General features: G+C 34.4%; 1 protein-coding gene across 5 annotated transcripts in view; it reads left to right on the plus strand.

The window, feature by feature from the left end:
- The first annotated feature begins 483 nt into the window (after positions 1–483).
- LOC106470621 (zinc finger protein with KRAB and SCAN domains 7-like) overlaps positions 484–21,215 on the plus strand; it is a 94,131-nt gene continuing 73,399 nt past the window's right edge. For 2 of the 5 annotated variants that reach the window (XM_013931187.2, XM_013931202.2), the window contains exons 1-4: positions 540–949; positions 2,591–2,905; positions 9,095–9,406; positions 19,179–19,322. In XM_013931187.2, the coding sequence (XP_013786641.1) occupies positions 2,624–2,905; positions 9,095–9,406; positions 19,179–19,322 (738 nt within the window). In that variant the 5' untranslated portion in view covers positions 540–949; positions 2,591–2,623. Of the gene's footprint in view, positions 950–1,250; positions 1,271–2,590; positions 2,906–9,094; positions 9,407–19,178; positions 19,323–21,215 lie in introns of those variants that run through there. The other 3 variants (XM_013931195.2, XM_022400003.1, XM_013931207.2) reach the window with 3 other exon arrangements.

The following is a 21,215-nucleotide window of genomic DNA, read 5'->3' on the forward strand; positions in this document are numbered from 1 at the left end:
TTCGATCCGTGCAGTGAGCACATCACAGAGTATCTTTTATGTAGCTTTGCGCTTAATAAATTGATGTATGTACTACAAATTACATACCAGAATATATATACATTCAATGCAGCAATATTGTTTATACACAACTTTAGTTAAATATATTTATTTTAAAATATATTTTTAACAAATGGAAGAAAATCACTCAATTAATAAAATATATTTCTAAATTACGCTATATCATGCTTTTTGTATATTGCTTTTTTAAGAAAATTAATCGGACTATTTAATCTTTTATGTAGAGGTACAGCATAAAGATATAACATATGGTCTATAACATTTTCGTGTTTCATCAAAAGTAGTTGATTTGAGAGAAACTATATAAAAAAAAGAACTTTAAAGATCCAATTTCAAGTGGAATTACTGTTTATTGTGACAGAAATAATGAAATCAACTATTTCACATTAGATGAAAATTTTATCATTTACTTTTTTCCAACGGTTTCCCGCCAACTGCAGCATTTATAATCGACCCAAATTTCCTTTCCATGACGTTATTACACATGCGTAGGAACGTTTCTGTATTGCCGCCATCATGGAAGCTTTAAACTAACAACGCCCTCAAGCGTTAAAGCTTGTATGAGAAGGTAAGGCTCGTTTTATATTAAACGAAGCTTACGCGTTTTTGTACTAAATACTATCGGTTGTTGACACATAACCAAAGAAATGTGTATCTTTCGCTGGGTCAATGCGTTTAAGTTAAATCTGTAGTGTGCCTTCTTGCGGTACCGAACTTCTGAAGGTCGGTACAATCAGCACGATGTACGGCTCATAACGACAGTTCCTTCCTCCATCAATAACGACGCCACCGCAGTGCAGAGGGCTGAATGCATCGTTTATGGATAGAGTGGAAAAGCTTGCAGCGCCGCGGTGTCTGTTGTGGGAAATGAAACCTTTAACGTATCTAAGTGAGTTAACAATTAAGTAGTTTTCCGTAACATATCTTGTGTTATTTGCAAGAAATATATACTTGCATACTTTACCTATAACTCTGCCATTAGCGACATCATGAGCTTCCAAGCACACTCATGATTTGTTCCGCCATAACGCCGTTGTGCTGTTTTTTAAGCGCAAACGATATTTTTCAATGCTAGGCAACATGTCGCTTGATACTTTTATTAGTTTATGACTAGATGGCGCTAAACTTAGGCAGATGGCGCTTATTTGTGTTTCTTTAAAGAGTTAAGAATGGGAGTGGATGTTTACTGTTTCCTTTTGAAGAATTTAAGGTGTGGATTATACGAAGTTTCTAAAGTAAAAGTGAAGGGTCATAGACCGTCTTGTAATGTGTGTGTATCAATGAACAAATGCTGGTTACACCATGTTTCCTTTAGCTATCTTTGTATCTTATGTAGTCTGTGAACTAAGTGAATCTTGTTCAAATTCAGTGATTAGAACTTCACACACACACACACATAACTAGTAATTAAAAACTTCACCATTCTGCAACATCCTTGTAATTCAATTATTGAAATATATTTATTCATTTTAGAAAAATAGTGTACTGTACATTGTTTTTAATTAATAATGCATAATCACAGGCTACCTACTGTACTTAGTATTAGTAATCAAATTTATTAAAAGTAGCCTCTATTTGAGTCACCCAGAATTAGTTCAATTTAAAAATCAATTATATGATTAAACCAAATTTGATTATAACATTTAACAGTTCTTCTTGTCTTCCACTCAGTTTAAACCTTTGTTTCATAATAATATTGTAAGAATATCACACAAATATAGTTGAAGAGAGTAGATAGTTTTTAAGGCTGTGATTTAAGTGTGAGCTAGTTTAATGAAAAATTGATATTCAGTACGTGACAGAGTTCTGATTTGGGTGTTCTAGAATAGTAACCCATAGTTTTCAGGTAGAGCTAAATCTGCCCCATTTTGCTCTGAATAATTTGTAGAGTAAAACTCTATTGATGTGAAGTTTTAAGGGTTTTAAAAATATAGGAAAGTAAAGTGAAATGAAAGAAGGAAAAGGATAAAACATTGACTAACTTTTAGATCTTGCAACATATGTTTACCCAGTTTGGTTCCCACTATGAATTAAGCCAGGTTGTCTGTGTGTGTATTGGTAGATTATTAAAATTTGTTTTTACACATCTAGTAAGTATCGTGACAATAACCCTGAGGTCTTCATCGTTAATAACCAAAGTATCTTTATAATGGATAAATCTTTATTTCACATTCACTCATTATGTCTGTTATGCACTCTTAATGAATATGAACTTCATTTCAGCTAGTGGTAAAAGTCAGAGTAAATATAATATCACTAAATGAACAATTTAGTTAGGAATATCTTTTAAACAGCAGTTTTTAATCTATTTACTTACGAGTCTGATATATTAAAGGTTTAAAGAAAACAAGTGACTTTTTTTCTGTATGAAGTTTTCAATTTATTTTCTCGGTTAAGAGAGTAGCCAAAATATGGTAACCCCAATTTTTTTTTAAGACTAATATACACAAACTTATTGTTATTGTACTTTTTATAGTTCTTTTTGGTTACAGAGTTCTTTGTACAAAACTTGCAAATTCTCTTCCAATAGACTTTTAGTCTTTAAGAAACTTGATGCTGTGAGATGGACAGTCAAGGAAGAGGAGATTCTGATGCTGCCGAGGCAGAAACGATATCTGATATCCAGAACTACCTTGCATCTTTTAACAAAGAAATACAGAATGGAACAGCTTCAGCTGGAGAAACAGCAGTGTTCCACCAGATGCCTGAAGGAACCCACCTAGTGGCTGCAGTAACCAATCAAACTGGAATTGAGCCTAATGCAGAAGCAGCTACAACATACTATGTCACTCAATCAGCAGATGGCACTGCCCTGCAAGGTTACCATTATGACCCCAATACTCAGGTAGGCTCAAAAGTAAAACTTGTACTTAACTTTTGGTTGCTTGTATATGTAGCTGACCATTTGAATACAACTGGTCTTAAAATATTTCAATTTTCATGCATAGCATTCTACTAATAAATGGAAGAAAATACTTGTGACTGCTTTATACAGTTATATGTATCAGAATGGTTTTCACATAAAGCTTTGCTTATTGTTTTACATGATGATGGAAAAAAGTGTATATTTTGATAATTTTACAGTCTTCACTCTTTAAACTCCATTACTTTTATATATATGGATTGCACTATCTATCATCAGTTAAAAAACTAAACATTAGTATATATAGAGACTGAACTGTTTTGTATTATTTACTAGTTTACACAGGAACTAAATTGGGACTTCAATTTTTTTTAGTTTTTTTTAAAATACCAGTAAAACACTTAATGACTGCATTGATTATTATTATTTTCACATTTGTCAACTAATACACCAGATTTTGATCATTAGTGACTTGGATAAATGAGGGAAAAAATTCTGAATAAAATAATTTCTAGTTTGTTAAAAAGGAAACATAGAAACCAGTTTTGACCAGCCCTGCCAGTATGTTAGAATAGAACTTTGCCGAGTTTGGTTTCTGACACAGTAAATGTACTCAAATTGCTGTTTTTTTGGGTTTTTTATTTTTTTGTAAATGCTGTATAAAAGAGAGAAAATAAAATGGTTGAATTTATTCAATTCAATTATCTTATGTAATACATGATAAGCAAAAATGTAACATTATAATTTTTTTCTATTTACTTATAAATGTTTTCCTGAATTTTTCAGGAAGTCCATTGTTTTTCCTGTTAATTGTAAAGAAGTTTGTTGAAATTAATTCATTAGTCTCACTCTACTTGACCCCGATGAATGGAACATTTTATTAAATCATTTACATTCATGAATTACTTTCTAGCCAACTTGCAGTGGTATTAGGTATATGATCAATTGAAAATGCGCCACAAAATTAATATTGTTACGTCTCTTTTCATTTGTTAATTTTCCGTATAATTTATTTCCAATGAAACTTCAGTGACACAAGTCCTTTCTTAAATAAAACTAGTTTATTCCCTCTCAATACAACTTTGCAATATACTTAATTTCCACAGTCACTTTAACTTAAACACATGCTATAATTCACAACAATTCACGACTTTATTACCGCGCTTGACTCAATTGTTTATCTCTGTCTGTATGCAATTCAATTATCTTTCTGCCGTCACTTCATTTGCCAGCTTATATTTATATAAAAATAGAGGCCGCGTAGAAAATGCTAGAGTTGCCACAAACAGACATGATCTTTCTAGAATCTCATGACGTGCAACAAGTGTCACGTGACTTCCGCTGTCGTAACAATATTATGCCTAATCAGTAGGACTACTATGTGTGAAAAATTAAGTTAGGGAAATTTTAAGTCATTAACTAAAAGAAACCAAGCTGCATTTTTTTTTTATTAACAAATGCATCCATAATTATGTTTTGTTCACAATATGCTAGTTCTGGTGTTTTCAGTAACTTGTAAAATGATCCATGGTTAGGCTAGGATACTTAGATAAAGCAAGTAACAACATCTGTAATGCTTATTTGTTACTTCTTAGTTCCTTGTAACAAGGTTTATATTTATCATATTCAGGCCTTTAGAACTAATGAATACGGAAGTAAATCGGTGATTTGTGTGTGAGTTCATTTGAGGTTGGGATTCCATTAATATTTGTTTCACCGCATTTATGTATAGAAATTTGATTATGTATATGAATTGTAAAATTAAACACAAACTTCAGATAAAATATTAATTTGCTAGTCTGTTACAGAAATGAGTGCCAAACTGATAACAAAAAATTGAGAGTTAGTATGTTTGTTTTAAGAAATTATTTTTATGAATAAACTGGCTATGAGATTTTCATTTAATTTTTAGGTCCCAGAAAAGTATATGATTTTTATGAAGAGACTGGCTGTGAGATGTCATAAATTATAAAGACATACTATAGTTAGTACTGAAGTTTTGAACAGAAATAAATTACTTTTATGAACAGATTAGCTTTGAGATCCCATGCCATAAATTATAAGGGCATCATATAAGTAATACTATTTGAAATCTAGAGAAAAATAAATAAATGATTTTATGAATAGATTGGCTGTGAAATGCCATACATTATAACTGTAGATGCTTAAGTTTTAAACAGAAATATTATTTTTATGATCCTACTGGCTATGAGGTGTAGTAAATCATAAGGATCTTCTGTAGGTATTAATATTTTTAAGTTTTAGAGAGAGAGCAAAATTTTGTTTATAAGCTGGCTTTAGAATGTCATAAAGTTTTAGAATTAAGTATCAGTATAGATATTAGAAGTAACAAGTACATGTATAATATTTAAGTATTAGATTCATGATTGATAAGCAAACTTCTTTCATTCTATATCACACTATTATTTGAAGTAAGTCAGTAAATGGTTTAAGTATGTGCATGAAATATGTTGAATTTCTAGAAGCAAATATTTTCCAAATAAGTATTTGAATGGTATACAGGGATAACATTTATATTTTGAAAATTTGTGAACAATTTTGGGTCAGAGAAAAGGGGCAAGAATTAGGATGGAAAAGGGTAAAAGAAAGCAAAGAAAAGGTGAAATTGAAAAATGGGGAAAAATGTATTGATTCTGAGTTTTGTCACTCGAGCAGCAATATTATGGTACTTGTGATTCTTTTTCATTTTTTGAAGAATATTTACCTCTGGCATTACTCTGTATTTTAGTTTTCTACATAATTAATATATATTAACATCTTTTTTATGGAGAAGGCTAAATGACATTCACAACATTGTTGATCATCAGCTAACTATAATTGTATTTAGATTAATTACTAAACATTTGTGACTTGAATATCTCTGGACTGCTTTTGGTTTGGTTCCTGAGGTGGATGATCTTTTAATTTTTATTATTAGAACTTCTTCAGAATGTCAAAAACAACTTTTGTATAGATTATGAAGCATTATACATTTCATGAATTAATGCAAGAGCAGTCCTTCATAGACTACAATGGTTAGTTTTCTGAATTTATTTGCTCTCTTGAAAAACCAAGAAGGAACTATTCAACTTACATACTTGATTGTGAATTTTGAATTTCTATATGTTTTTTGGCTTGTAAAAGGTTTATGGAATATTGCATAATGTTCAGTTCTTGCATTTATGGAGTTATTATGTGTATATGGCATGATACATAGTTCTGAGGTAAATTTTTTATGGTTAATGTGTACATATACCATGATGTACAATCTTTTTTTTTTTTGGTAAATGTGTGATATGGCTAACTGACTGACTGAAGCTAAAATACAGTTTATTGTAATGTTTTTTTAACTTTTTTTTCCATTGCATTATATTTGTAACATTTTAAAATCAAATTTTTATATTTTACTTTAAGGGAAGGGTGGAATGGGGTTGGACTTGGAGCAACATAACCTGATTAGATTGAGTTAATATAATTCCTGGTTTTTCCATTTATTGTAGATTTGTAAAATGTATTTTGATTCATGTAATAAATTTTATTTGTACTTCTACTTTCTTTTATTGCTGTACTTTCATTGTTCAAATTACGTTGATTTTATACTAAACAGTATGGTTATTAAAATGTATGTTACAAGCTACAATATACATAAAACATCTGTTTTACAAATGTACTTTGTTTGTTTAATCCACCAGCAAAATAGTTTAAGGAAGTAGAGACATTTTTCATAACTGATGTAAAATTCTATACTTAGAAAATATTTGTATCCAAAATTATATCACAAAAACTTAAGCTTCTACATGTATGTCATACAACAGGAAGATATTTTGAGTGCTTACTAAGTGTCAAGTTTCATATTATATTTTGCACAGATTTGCTTTGCAGTTATTTTTTTTATCAAAGTACTTATATTGTTTTTATGCTTTTGACATGAGTTAGAATACAGAAGGTTGAGTACGTTATATTACAATGATTTTGAATATGCTAGTCACGTGCTAATCACTATCGATATAAAGTCACAGTTGAATCACGTGTATTAGAACTATATTTTGACATTGATGTTTCAGAAATTGTCTGATGCCACCAAAAATTTATCACTTTTCGAAAAGATGTGTAACACCTCTTTCTGACACAAAATATTCATACACTCAGATCATAAGATGTGCTCAGATCAAGTATTTAGAATTACCATGATGGTGATATCCATTGTACTTAATGGTATTGGAAAACAAAGGAACATGGATCAACTTGTGACACCAGTATCATCCAGAAAGAAGAGACCTGCAACAAGCCATATCCCAGCTGTGGTAAGCAAAGTGCAGCATCATGTAACAGGCCAGAATCTAGAATGTGCTTTGGACAGGACAGCCTTATGAAATGTCCTTTTGTAATGGAATCTATGCTGCTGGACTATTATCAAAATGCATGGTCATCAGATAGAGCATGACTCAGTGAGGCAACATGGACTTCAATGATGTGGTGAGGCTCCCAAATCATTTTAAAATAACGTATTCAACCTCTGTATACAGTGCCTTGCAAAAGTATTCACCCCTACCAATAATATCACATTTTGATGAAATACAAATAATGTAAACATTTTTTTAATGAACTTGTTTTTATTCAAAACTCTAATGATCAAACTTAACACTGTTATGTGTGAAGGTGGTTGAATGTCAGCAAACCTGCAAAGAAAATATATAAATTGAAATTTGCTGATTGTATAAGTATTCAGCCCCTTAAGTCAGTACTTGGTGGAAGCACCTTTGGCAGCAATTGCTGTTGTAAGTCTTTTAGATGGGTCTCTACCAGTTTTGCACAATGGGATGGTATAATTTTTGCCCATTTTTCATGGCAAAATTGTTCCAATTCTAACAAGTTCATTTGGGATCGTTGATGGACTGCAATCTTCAAGACTTGCCATAAATTTTATATATGATTCAAGTCAGGACTTTGACTGGGCCACTCCAAGACATTCACATTCTTGTTTTGAAACCACTCCAGTGTGGCTTTGGCCTATTGCTTTGGTCATTGTCCTGCTAAAATGTGAATTTTCAACCCAGTTTTAGATTCTTGGCTGACTCAAGCAGGTTTTCCTCTAGGATTTGCCTGCACTTTGCACCATCCATTTTCTCCTAATTCCGATAAACTTCCCCATTCATGCTGATGAGAAGCATCCCCATAACATGATGCTGCCACCACCATGCTTGACAGTTGAGATGGTGTTGACTGGGTGATGTGCTGTGTTTGGCTTGCACCAGATGTAACACTTTAAATTTAGACCAAAAAGTTTAATTTTTGTCTTGTCTGACCACAAAACCTTTTGCCACATGTTTGGAGGAAAATTTACATGCTTTGTTGCAAACTCCATACGAGTTTTAAAATGATTCTTTTTCAACAATGGCTTCTTTCTTGCCACTCACCCATACATGCCAACTTTGTGTAGGGACTGGGATATTGTCGATGTATGAACTCTCATCTAAGACATGGAACTTTGCAAGTCTTTCAAGGTCACTGTTGGCTTCACAGTGGCATACTTAACCAGTTTTCGGCTTGCTCAGCTGCTTAGTTTGGAAGGACGGTCTGATCTGGGTTGCGACTGGGTGGTATGAAGCACGTTCCACTTCTCAATGATGAACTTCACCATATTCAAAGTGATAATCAGTGACTCCTGATCTTGGTCTTCATGGTTGGTTTGTCATATCACTATGTGAATTGTGGCTTGAACAGATGCATTTACTCTGAAGTCACATAAACCACTTTGATTACACACAGGGAGAGATCATTACACTAGTTTTGTGACCTTTCAAGCTAATCATTTGCACCTGAACTTATTTAGGGTTGCTTTAGCAAAGGGGTTGAATACTTATGCAGTTGAGAATATTAAACTTTTCTTTGAAAATCTAGCTTATTTACATAATATCTGTTTTTAAGCTTTCTCAGTTTGGAGTAGATTGTGTAGATTCTAAATATAAAATCACATTTGAAAGTTTTATGATTGGAAGCTCAGATGACAACAAAATGTGGAAACTTTGCAGGGGGTTTATACTTTTGCAAGGTGCTGTATGTTGTCCTTGTTTCTATTTCAACTCTTCTAAGAGTTACAAGAAATTGAGGAACATGTTTACAGTAATAGAGGCAGGTTTTTTTCAAGCTGAATATTGTTATGTTATTTAGGCCCATTATGGGGCAGCAGCAGAAGGGGTTTACTATGCTGAGGTCCAAGAGGGAGATACAGCTCAGGGCCAATACACTGCAATCCCAACCTACCATACAGTGGATGGAAGTCAGGATCCTTCTGGTAACAAATCACAGGGTCCCTATTGTGCAGTTAGAGGTGGCGATGGACAACAGGTTGTGACTGAAAACCAGAGTGGCCTACAGCAAATTGTCTTGGCTGTGAGTGAAGCACAGGGAATGTCTGGAGAAGTAGGAGAACGAGAAGCACGAGAGATTTCTGTCACCATCCCAGCTTCTATGACAGGACAAGTACATCATTGCATTTATCTAAAAACAACCTTATATTTCTAAGTACTAGAGGTTACAGTGTTTAAATTATTTTTCCATAATGATATTATTTCTGTTATAACAGCATTTAACCCTATTAGTACCAGTGTACACCTTTCAGGTGTTGAGTGCTCACCTTCAGGTCAAATGTGAAAATTTAAGTGACAGAATATTATTATTATAACTCTATTCCAACAATATTTTACTTAGAAATGTTTAGAATTGATGTTTTGTCACAAAGAAAAAATTCCAAATTTTTATTTCTGTACAGCTCCAAGGAATCTCTTGTCTGTAAACAACCCATTTAATCAATTTTTTTGCACATCCCAAAATTTAGGTTAATATTTGCTAAGAAACTATCACTTGAAAATGCAATGATTCATATCATATTTATTATATGATTTTCCTTCTCCATCGGCACTTTTTTTTAACTACAGCCCTTCATTGCCACCCTTTTATTATATCATAGTATCTGATTTGAATAATTACTGAAGAAGCTCAGTTTTAAAAACAGAAAATTTTTATTATAGTTTCTTTTGATGTTCCTTTTCTTCCCAAAAATGTTTTTATCCTAAACTGTGTTTATGTGAAAGCTGCAGGAATTTTCTTTTATGACAAAACATTAGATTTAGTTATGTTTAGCAAGAGCAAGTACAGTAACTGATGGAAAACTTCAGATGATTCTAATTCTTTTTCATCGAATATTGTTTATTGTTTCAAACAATACACAGATGAAACGACTTACTGCTTGTTGAAAACAAATTACATTTATTAAATACAAATTGATTTCAATTAAGAATATTGTTTGCAATATCACATTACCTAGCCTGACAAAAGAAACAGGGATGCCATTTTGAAAGGAGTAGGTGTTGGTTACCAGTAACTCTCTGTCAGTTTTTTTTATGGTTGATAGCTACATGTGGTGAATGATGTAGTCAGAAAAATGTACTATCAAATATCTTAATAAATATCAAACAATTTGAAATAGACTGGGTGTATAAAATGGAACTTCTGATCAGTGAATGAAAAAGTTGTCATTCTAAGATGAAAAGATGCATTTTAATGTTTTTAAAGTGTCTCACAACCAAATTTGTGAAATTCACAACCTAAAAAGTAATAGTTGTCCTAGATAAAATTATGTTATTGTTTTAAAGCAGTGACTATTTCTACTAAGTTTAATGCAACTTGGTTAAGTATTTCCTCTATGACAAGGGGGATATCAGGGATGTCCCCCCAATCTAGTAGAGGTTACTCTTAACTTTCACAAAAATGATGCGGAAATAACTTAGTGAGTTTTACTTATAGAGTTAATCATGTCAAACGCTGTTATGTTGGTGTAATTTAATGATTTTTAATAACTAAACAGTTCACAGTATTTCTTAAACCAGGCAGTAAGTGAAAAAGAGCAGAACCCAGATTCAGTGTAAGGATTATAAGGTACAATAAAATTTGACAGTTAACACTCATTATAAGAAATATGTTCTGATATTTAATGTAGTGATTGCCAGTGATGATAATATACTATTGCATTCCTCTTGTTTCAGGAAGTGTGTACAGAAGATGGTGTTACTCATATCAGTATTGCTACTTACCTGTCCACGGGACAGATAGGTAACATCTCATGCCACTTCCAAAAGGTTTTAATGCATGTACCAAGACTTTGAACGAAACTCTCATTCCTAAAAATAATAGCATATACTGTGCTAGTATATGGTACAATATCAGCATTAAACTATACCCTACCATCAGTAGGAGAGTGCAGTACTCTCCTTGAACAATTTGTGTGTACCATAAACTCATTCTTTTCCTTAACATTGCAGTGTTCAGTCATATTCTTTTTGGATTGAGAATTATGAAGTTTTTGTACTTTTTATTTTCAACATTTAGTTAACATCTGAAGTGTTATCTTTCTTGCCTTCATTCTTGGTTTCGAGAATGAAAGATACAAATTTCTAATTTGATTTCCATTACAGTTTCTGATACAAATTGTTATCTTGTATTACTGTGATTTTTTCTTCAAATCAAACTATGAGATTTTGGAGCACATGTTCCAGGGTTTGTCATATGTTTTTTTAAAAGAATATCCCGACTGTTATTAACCTAGTGTCCAGATTTTGACAGAAGCTGATAATTAATCTCAGTTTTGTCAATATGAAAATGGTCAGGGCATAAGTACCATGGATGTACCAAACTTAATGGAAAAAACAAATGCATAAATATTAATAATACAAAACAAAAAATTAATAAAAACAAATAAATATCAATATAACCAACACCATAGAAATAATAATAATATTAATATTTTTCATAACTTCAGTTTCATGGATCTTATGCAATACAACTCCTCATATCCATGTTTCTGAAACCTCCTGACACTAGATTTTTTTCTCCATTTTTCTTAAATCCCAACTCGAGTTGTTCTGATGGTGAGCAATGTTACTGTCATTGTACATCACTTGGTTGGTTCTATCTTATATTTTTCATCTCACACCCAGGATTCACAGCCTTGTGCTTCTGTAACTTCCACTGAGTCTGCTTTATCTTTGGATGACTTTGATAATCTCTTCCTACAATCTGTCTTTGCTTTTGGTTCTTCTGCACTTACCATTGTCCTTTGCTTCTCTAAAAACTCAGGTAAGTGAAATACGTTCACTTATTGCAGTTGTTTCTGCTGTTTCTCGGATGAACTTCTTGCATCTCAGTTCTAAGATTTCCCCCTCACACACACACAACATTTCCATTACAGAAATCTTAACTTTGGAATTTGTGTGTTAAATTATTTCATATTTTTTCTTTTTCTGCTGTATGGTGATTCTCTGTTGCCATGTCCTCCATAAATTTAAAATTTTCTATGTGGTCTGTTTTTTGGAGAGTTATTCATCTTTTTTTTTAGTGTTCTTATCCATTGAATCTCTTCTCCAAGTTTGGGGATTTTTTCTTCTCCTACAGCTTTATTGGAGATGTTGAACTAATCTATCCACTTGCTTTCTTTGTTACTGGACTTAGACTCCCTCAATTTTATCTCGGGGAGGGAAAACCATTTGGCACCCTTCCTTCATGCAGAAGTTTTCTGAGGGGTTCCTACTCCAATAGAATCTTCCTGGTACCCCACCCAAGAGGCCAACCATCATGGGGATCAGTGATCAGTTGTTTGTGGAACCAACTTTCAGCTTTAGTTCTGTGGGAGCTTGGTTCTTACAATATGCCCACCTATGGACTCACTTTGTGGAAAACCCTTGGGTCACACTGGTTTTCTCTTAATAGTTTAGTGGTCTTTCAGGGCTCACACCTGACAGTTTTCAACTAAGTTATGAGGGTTTTCACATGGAGAATACACTTGTTGGGTCTACATTTCAGACACTGAGCATATCCTAGCTGGTTGGTCATGCTCCAAAGTCATTATTGACTCCTATTCAGTAACTGATTCATTTGGGATTCCTTATAATCTCATTTACTGGGTTGGCTCAACCTTCTTAACATTTCAATAATATGGAGCTTTTGGTTTTCAAGGCTATCATGTCTCTTTATTTTCCTATGCTTGAAGGTTCTCTCACTTTTTGGGACTCTTGTTTTTCTCATGTCCTATGATGTCCTCATCAGTGCATTCTGGCAGATCAGTAGAATATGCCTTGGGATCCACCATTTTCTCATTTCTCTGCCACCATCTCTTTATATGTATGTGGCTTGAACATTTCCACATAACTCAAAGCATCCATCTTCCTCCACCCTGCCCGTGCTTACACCTGCTCATGGATACCTCTGTGGGATGCAGCTCTGAATACCTTAACTATTTTTGATGTTTGGTCTCCCAAGGAATGGTGTTTCCACATTGACATCCTTGAGATGTGGGCTGTACAATGGGCCTGCCACCATCTTTTACTACAACTGTTTTGATCTATTCTAACAACTTCACTATTGTTCCTTAGATAAACTGACAGGGAGGTGCTCACTTTTTTGAGCTCCTCTTTTGGGCTCACAACAACATCATCTGGTTTTTGTCCATCCACATTCTAAGAGCTTTAAAATTAGTGGAAAATCTGACAATGGCCCTTACACAGGGATGGGAGATTTCCATTTATAGACGATTTTCAGTCTTATGAATTTTGGGGAAACCATGAAAATTAAAAAATATTATATGTAATTTTATAATGCACCAGTAGGTGCCTAATGTCATTTCTGTTCTCATTTATTGTCCTTTTTTTATACCTAAATTGGCATTGACTGCATGATAAATGGTTCATCATGCTGGTTTTCTTGAAATGCAGAAATGGCACAGTCTTCATTTATGAAGAAATATTTTTTTAAGTAAACTATATGAACACTGGGTATGAAAACTGACATTCCTTTACTGAACTTTTTTTAATGTGTGTAACTTCTGTCTGAATTAGGAAAGCAATGATAAAAAGGTCCTTTATAATCACCATATGAAAGACAAACAGCATGTCATATTATTCTTGGCAAAGCTGAGTAACCAAACCTTTCAAGGTGCTGAGCCACAGTGCCTAGTCGTATCATAGAGAACTTGGCTAAGAAAAAGCAAAACAAGAAAAATTAAATATAAAATAAATATAATTCAGACAGCAACTTCAAAAACAATATTTTAAGTTACCAGAAAATCAACAACAGCCCTTCCGAAAACAAGGCTATTCTGCTGAATCAAGTATTGAAATCCAGAAAAATAATGACAGAAACATCCTAGAGAAAACTGTTTTTACTGAGGAGTCCACTGTCAGTTTGTCAAATACCACTGCAAGAAATACAAGTGAGGAGTCTGGGAAAAAAGTATAGAGCAAGCAGGGTTATCTTTATGAAGTGTTGAGTAGTTACCAACCAGTTCAGTGAAGTACAAAAAGTGAAGGATATCCTCAGTTATGGACTGGATTAAGAACATAAGAAAGGTTACAAATGAGAGGAGGCCATTCAGCTCATCTTATTCAGTTATTGACCCAAGAATCACTTTAAGTTATTTCTTAAATGATTCCAAAGACTCAGCTTCAATAACATGGCTGGGAAGTTTGTTCCAGACACCCATTACTCCATGTGTAAAGAAATGCCTTCTATTATTGATTCTAAATGTATCTGCACTTAATTTCCAAATGGCTGTAATCGGGACTGTTTTAGATTATATTTACAGGAGCAGAAAGCTCTTGTGTATAGCCTGTTTTTGTTTTAAGAATTTTGAAAATTATATTTGCACTTTTTGAACAATTGAAAGGTTCTTTGCAATTACTGTGCATAATGTGTATTTGTTCCTGTAGGTATTACATGCATCCTTGTTTTGTAATTGTAATGCAACTTTTAAAATATAAACAAGTTAATAGTTTTGACTCTCTCTGCTGAACAGCCTACATTTTCAGTCTTCACTACTTTACTATACTTCCACCCCTGCCATAGTTCTTGGTGTTTCTGCAGGCTTGTACCTACTTTGAGTGCCCTCTTATTGATGCATTTGTGACTCTCCTCTAAACCAAGCTTCCATTTTTCTTGTTACAAGTCCCAGGTTCATGGCCCTGGATATTCCCTTTGGGTCCTGATTAATTCACCCTTTTTCTGTATGGGCCTATCCTCCTCATTGACTTCTTCTGCCTATAATTCACAGCACCACCTGTCAGGTTCTTCTCATTGTTCTCTTTTGCCAGTTCAGTTGTGATTTTTGCTCCTTTGCCTCTTGGCAATCCTGAAGCCTCTGTCATCTTGGAGGTACCTTTTTCAGTCAGCCTTCAACATCAGTCTTTCATCATGATGTTTTGTGCCATAATTTTCATATGTAATTTTTATCTGTTACATTGTAAGATGGCAGGTTTTTCTCATAGAGTAGCCCATTTCTTGCTTACAGTCATCGGCCATCCACCCTTGCAGTTTATCTCTGCAAATGGATGGTTTATCAATACTGGTCCATTTGCCACTACCTTCATCAAGGTTGATTGATTCTTACTCATCTCACTTCCTTTTATACCTGGCTTTTTGAGGTTGATCTATCCATATACATGACTGCCAGTTAAAGAGCAACTTTGTTGATGACTTTCCATCTTTTCTTTGGCCAGCCTTCTTTTTTTTTCTCTGGTTGGAGATGTCATTCTTATATTTTTGCTTTGGATGCCTCACTTACTTTTTACCACAGGGACAGGCTGATTTTATTCCCAGGCTGTTCCTACTTCCCCAAGAGTGTGATCAGATGTTTCTCCCTTCTCTTTCTTCTATGTATGATCTTTCAAACCTCGTTCATCTCCCTTGTTCTATTTTGGAAGTTCACTGTTAACTCATTTGCACTGCTTCCTTTGAGGCAGTCAACATTATCATCTTTCTGTTTTATTTTCCTTAATGTGAATTCCTGTACATGGTGAGGACATCTCCCATGGAAGGTTTTGTTTGTACAGTTTATCTTTTCTGGGATCCAATGCTATCACTAAATAACTTCTTACTTCTGTTGCAAACAGCCTATAGGTTGATGACTTTCACATTTCTTGTCAGTCATTGAATAAGAAGTTTATTGAGCAGCAAGCTTCACTTTTCTCTTTCGCTTATTGGGGTGGACCAGAGTAAATGGTTACACCTTCTCCTCTTCTAAAACCATTTGCTTACATTTTTACTGCCAGATCTGCAACCTGATCCAAAGCTCTATCTTGGTAGTGATGTTCTTCCAATGGTGGCTGAGATAAAGTTCTGAGGACTTCTTTTTCACTGGTAGCTGACATTTATTCCTCACATTAAGCAGTTTTGTGTCAAGTGTACAAGGGCACTGATCATCTTCTATGTCGTACCTTCCACCTCGTGGGAAGTGGATATATCTTCCATGTTTAAGATATATCATGCCTTCACAATAAAAACTGGACTATGGGTTTATGAACTATGATTCAGCTAGAGACTCTTGCCTTGAAGATGTTGGACCCTGTGCATCATCAGGGGCTTCAGCACTGCATGGGAGCTTTCCGCAGTCTGCAATTCCTCCTTTTGGGCTTCATATCCAGGCACAGCTGACTAAATTTGTCTGATATTGGATTATGTTGCTGAGTCTGGTAATCAGCCAATCCTGCTATGGCTCATTACCATCCCCACTTGTGACCTTCTTTGGGTCATCTAAGGAGGATGGATACTTCTGATTGGAAGTATTGTCTTCTTTTTGCTGAATCTTTTGAACCATTCTTCCATTCCTATTTTTATGGATGTTTGAAATTCAGGTGACTCTGTGGGCCCTGCCGTGGTTCGCTGTGGCTCAGTGGTTGCTTGCAGGATCCCTTCTACAGTTTCTTTGTTCACTGCCAAGTTGTATGCCATTTCTCTTGCCTTGATCACGTAGAAGCTAAGCAGTACATTAACAGTACTGTATACTCTGACTCTCTTAGCTCAATGTTGGACCTGGAATTGCTTGCTGTGAGTTCATATCCGGTTCTCTCACATATTCAGAAACAACCAGCCCACTTTTCTTTGTCAGTCATTTCTATCTTGTTTTTCTGGATACCTGGCCCTGTCACTATTTGTTGGAATGAGCTTGCTGACACTGCAATCAAATCCGTCTGCTCTGCCATTGTCACAGCCATGCCCATCCCTTATGTGGACTGTGGACATGTGATCAAGGCATGGCTTTATGCCATCTGGCAGTTGATTTGGAGTAAGCAACTTCATAACAAGCTTTTTCTGATCAAACCTACTGTTGTTGTTTAGCCATCTAGTTTTCATAACTAGACTAGGCATTGGCCACAGTTTTGTTACTCATTGCTTTTTTTTTATGTGAGACTGATCCACCAATGTGCGGCCTTTGAGACACTCAGGTCAAAATTGCCTTGTGTTGCTTTCGTACTGTCATTAAAACTATGAGCAGTGGCAGCATTTTACACATGTTATTTCTCCAGATTTACCTTTCATGTTGAACACTGTCATTGGCTATGGTGATGCTGTCTAGATTGATGGTGTTTTTAGCTTTTTACAGGCCATGGACCTATTTAATTCTATTTCTTTTTTAGTGATTTTTTGCAGTGAAACTATTACACATATTGTTATTTTTTCTACCATTTTTTTATAATTTAGTTTTTTTATTTTTGATATTTTCCTTTTTTCCTGGTCTGTTTGGCACAGAAAACCTTAGTGCTTTGCACCATAAAACACTTATCAAACAAAGAGCCTCTGTTTTGTATTTTTGCTATGGGATTTCTCTTCTTTTCATGACTTGTCTTCTTCTACCTTGACCAGTTGGTGAAACTTATGATCTGCATTTTCTATTCCTTTATGGCCAGGGTTGACTCAAACGGAATAATACTTCTCTCTCTCTCTCTCTCTCTTCCAAAATCAGCATCATGTAGGGGATAACAGAAAGCAAATTTTGCCCTCCCATTTTCTTTTAGTGGAGAGGGAGAACCTTTGCTTCTCCAGTACCAAGCTGCTGGGGAGGTAAATACGGAAAAGTTTCCCTTTAGATCAGTGTAAGCCCAGTGGTATGAGATGAGAGGAATGTATCCTTGAAGAGAATAGAGAAGGGGTCTACCTGGAAGTGTAGTATAAGCCATCCTGTACTCTAAGAACTGGATCATTCCCAGTGGTTGTGACTAGTTGACTTGGGATGCAGATAAATGGTGATTCATCCCTGCACCTGCTTATTCTTGCAAGTGTATCATGTGAATACTTCTCAGGTACTGTAAGGTTTGACTTATTACCACAACCATACTACATATATATGGTCTGCCAACCTCATGAGATATATATAGATGGTTGTGCAGCCGTCACATTCACTCACTTTTACAACACTTTAACACTACGTAGAAGGTTCTTTTGACAATACTTTTCTGCACTACCACTTGTATTAGGCATAGTGTATTCCCTACTTGAGATGAATGCAGTCTCCCACTAAGCGATGCTCCTAATAGCCCCCCCTACACACACACACCGATCACTATATTTTATGAAAGTGCCCAACTTTTTAATTTTTTCATCCATACCACTACCTCCACTATCTTTTCAATGTGGAATTCTATTCTTGCTATTTGTTCCATGGAGGGGTGAGTAGCATTTCTGCAGTTAACATTTTCTTTACCCAATAATGTATTTCAGGTAGATACCTTCCCACAAAACCACTGACCCTTCCTCCCCACTTTCTGTGTGTCTCTTTTGCTTCATCAAGAATAAGTGTTTGGTATACACAAAGTGCTCAAGGGGAGCACTCTACAAGGATGTGTTGCCCTCCTGTTGGTGGAGGGTTATAGTATAATGCTGATTACATCATAAGCTGATACAGTACATGTTATTAAGTGTAGTGGTGATAATTTCATTCAAAGGCATGGTGCATGCATAAAACTTTTCGATAGTGGCACAATGTGTTAACTACCTTCTGTGGAGAGATGAGTATCTATATGAAATATATTTTTAGGTAAAAAATATGCTAATACTTAGTGAAAGGATTGTTGATTATAAATATGGTAATACAATGTGGTATGTACCATTACAGTTAGTCAAGAGAATATAAGAAGTAGTGTGGTATGTACCAGTCGTGACACTCCATGGAGTATGTTCCAAAACAGCAATACTTAAGTTTTTTGTAATTATAAGTATAGCAAGACAATGTGGGATGTACAAAAATAATTACTCCATGTAGTATTTTAGGTAATACATTCTAATTTTTATATTATCTTAGATTCTGGAGCTTAATATTTCTGTTGTTCTGAGAAATGTTAAAAATTAAAGTCCAAGTAGAAGGCTATTTGTAGGTGAAACACAACCGTCCAGTGAGTTCATAGCATTTATATGTCTTATAATGTCTTTTCAGGTCAGCCAGGGTCACTCTGAGGAATTGATTCAAGTTGTACAAAGCCATGGAGCTCCTACAGTCTCCCAGGCTCCTGAACAGCCTGCTTTTGTAGCTATGCAACCAGGAGCAACTACTGAAGCTCATGTGGATGCTGGTCAGCAGGTTAGTTGTTTTGAGATGTATTTAACTACAGGCACAGCAAAAATTATTTCTGTAGGACAAAATGGTGTTAATTTATAGTCAATTAATCAAAATCAAAACTACATGTAAAAAACAGCTTTAACAGAAATTACCCTGTTGTGGTATCTCAAGGATTTCCAGCAAAGCAAAGAAGCCAGAGCACACAAAAACAAGAGGTTCATGGATCTAATATGTGGGTGTGTTTTCTGACATATGCAATGGTTGAGCCACAAAGAATGAGACATGACACAGGTTTACACAAGGAACAAATATTTAATGAAGATCTTCACAGTTTACAATGTAAAAAACAATGCACTGTGATACAATGAAAGGCAAGTGATTTTGTGTTTGTATATGTGACTAAAAAGGGTGTGTGACTAGCAAGGGCAATGAAGACTTTATTAAACAAAATGTTCTTGTTAGTGAATGTTCTTCGCCTTGTAACTTAGGCTACCTCATAAAATAGAATCAGTAATAGAGAGTGTTCCCACGTTAAAATTTAACATGATAAAGTTAATCCTCACTTTAACCTCTGCAAAATTGAAATTCCCACTCAGATTTCACCACAAGGATAATAATCCATACTTTAACCCTATAACTTTCTGGGCCATTTTTATATTCCTTTCTGCATTAGTACTGTGTTACATTCAAAATTTAATTAAACCACTTTACTATCAATGAATCTTAGTTAATTTATCATTTTCAAGTACGTTATAGTTCAAAGTATTATAGTATCTAAGTTTTTTCCTTTATTTCAAAAGAAACATCTAAAACAACAATTAAAAACTGTAGTTTTTACTGTTTCATGTTACAGTTTTTCTCAACTTTAAGAGCTAGTATAAAAGAAACTGTGTATGTGAATTATAGACTCTATCCTTCAGATGTCAAAAGTGCACCATATACAAGTTGTTTATTAGTAACTCAAGCACATTCCAAGAATTTCACCCCAGGATACCATTGTAAATATTTCCTTAGTTTAAAATAAGCCATGCCCACTTGCAGTGTAGAAGCTGTGTTGCTAAGCAACAATTTTAAGTTAAATGGCATGCTTGCAATCAACAAAAAGAGCAGATTTCACGTTGTCTGGCGTAATAAGTCGAGTGCAAACCAAACTATATCTTGATGGAGGCTAAACCATCTCTGTCGATGTTAATGTTATATAGCGTGAGGGCAGTTGTTGATGTGTGTGTTAACATAAATAATAAAAAATAAAGAGCAGGAAGATATAAAGTGAAATATTTAGTGAAAATATAAAAATGTGAAATTACACATATGACCAAAGATATTCTACAAAGGTAAGTACATATTTCCATTTCTTAATTTTAAACATTTCATTGCACTGTGCATTGATGATAATAGCTAGAGTTAGTGATATAGTAGAGAAAATGGAAAATAAAATATAACATTTACCTCAGAAACTTTTGATATTCATTTAGGAAGTTGTATAGATTATGCAAATGAAATGTGAAAACTGTAAGATAATAAACTCTCAAGTTTCTGACACAAGAAAATAGTGTTTGGTGCCTGTTTGATCAGTTGGCCAATGAGCAATGAAGATCATTAACAAGTCCACTCACAACTACTACCCAAATTGCTGATAAGAATAACTCAGCATGCTAATTATAAAGCACATTTTTTTTCGTCCAAAAGAATCAGACAAGAAGGCACCTAATCTTCACTTAACACAGTAACTTACCTCCGCTTACAGATATAGCTATTGTTGTTCAGTGCTGCCGGCAACATACAAAACTTTGTTTGCATGCCACAAGCTTTGAGCTCCCACGTACTCCACGATCAACATGGTTCAACTGTGTCTTGCATGTAAATTATCATGTGACAACTCTCCACCAATACGAGTGCAACACACTCTCCTGA

The sequence above is a fragment of the Limulus polyphemus genome, unplaced genomic scaffold (assembly GCF_000517525.1).
Source record: "Limulus polyphemus unplaced genomic scaffold, Limulus_polyphemus-2.1.2 Scaffold106, whole genome shotgun sequence".
NCBI classification, from domain to species: Eukaryota; Metazoa; Arthropoda; class Merostomata; order Xiphosura; family Limulidae; genus Limulus; species Limulus polyphemus.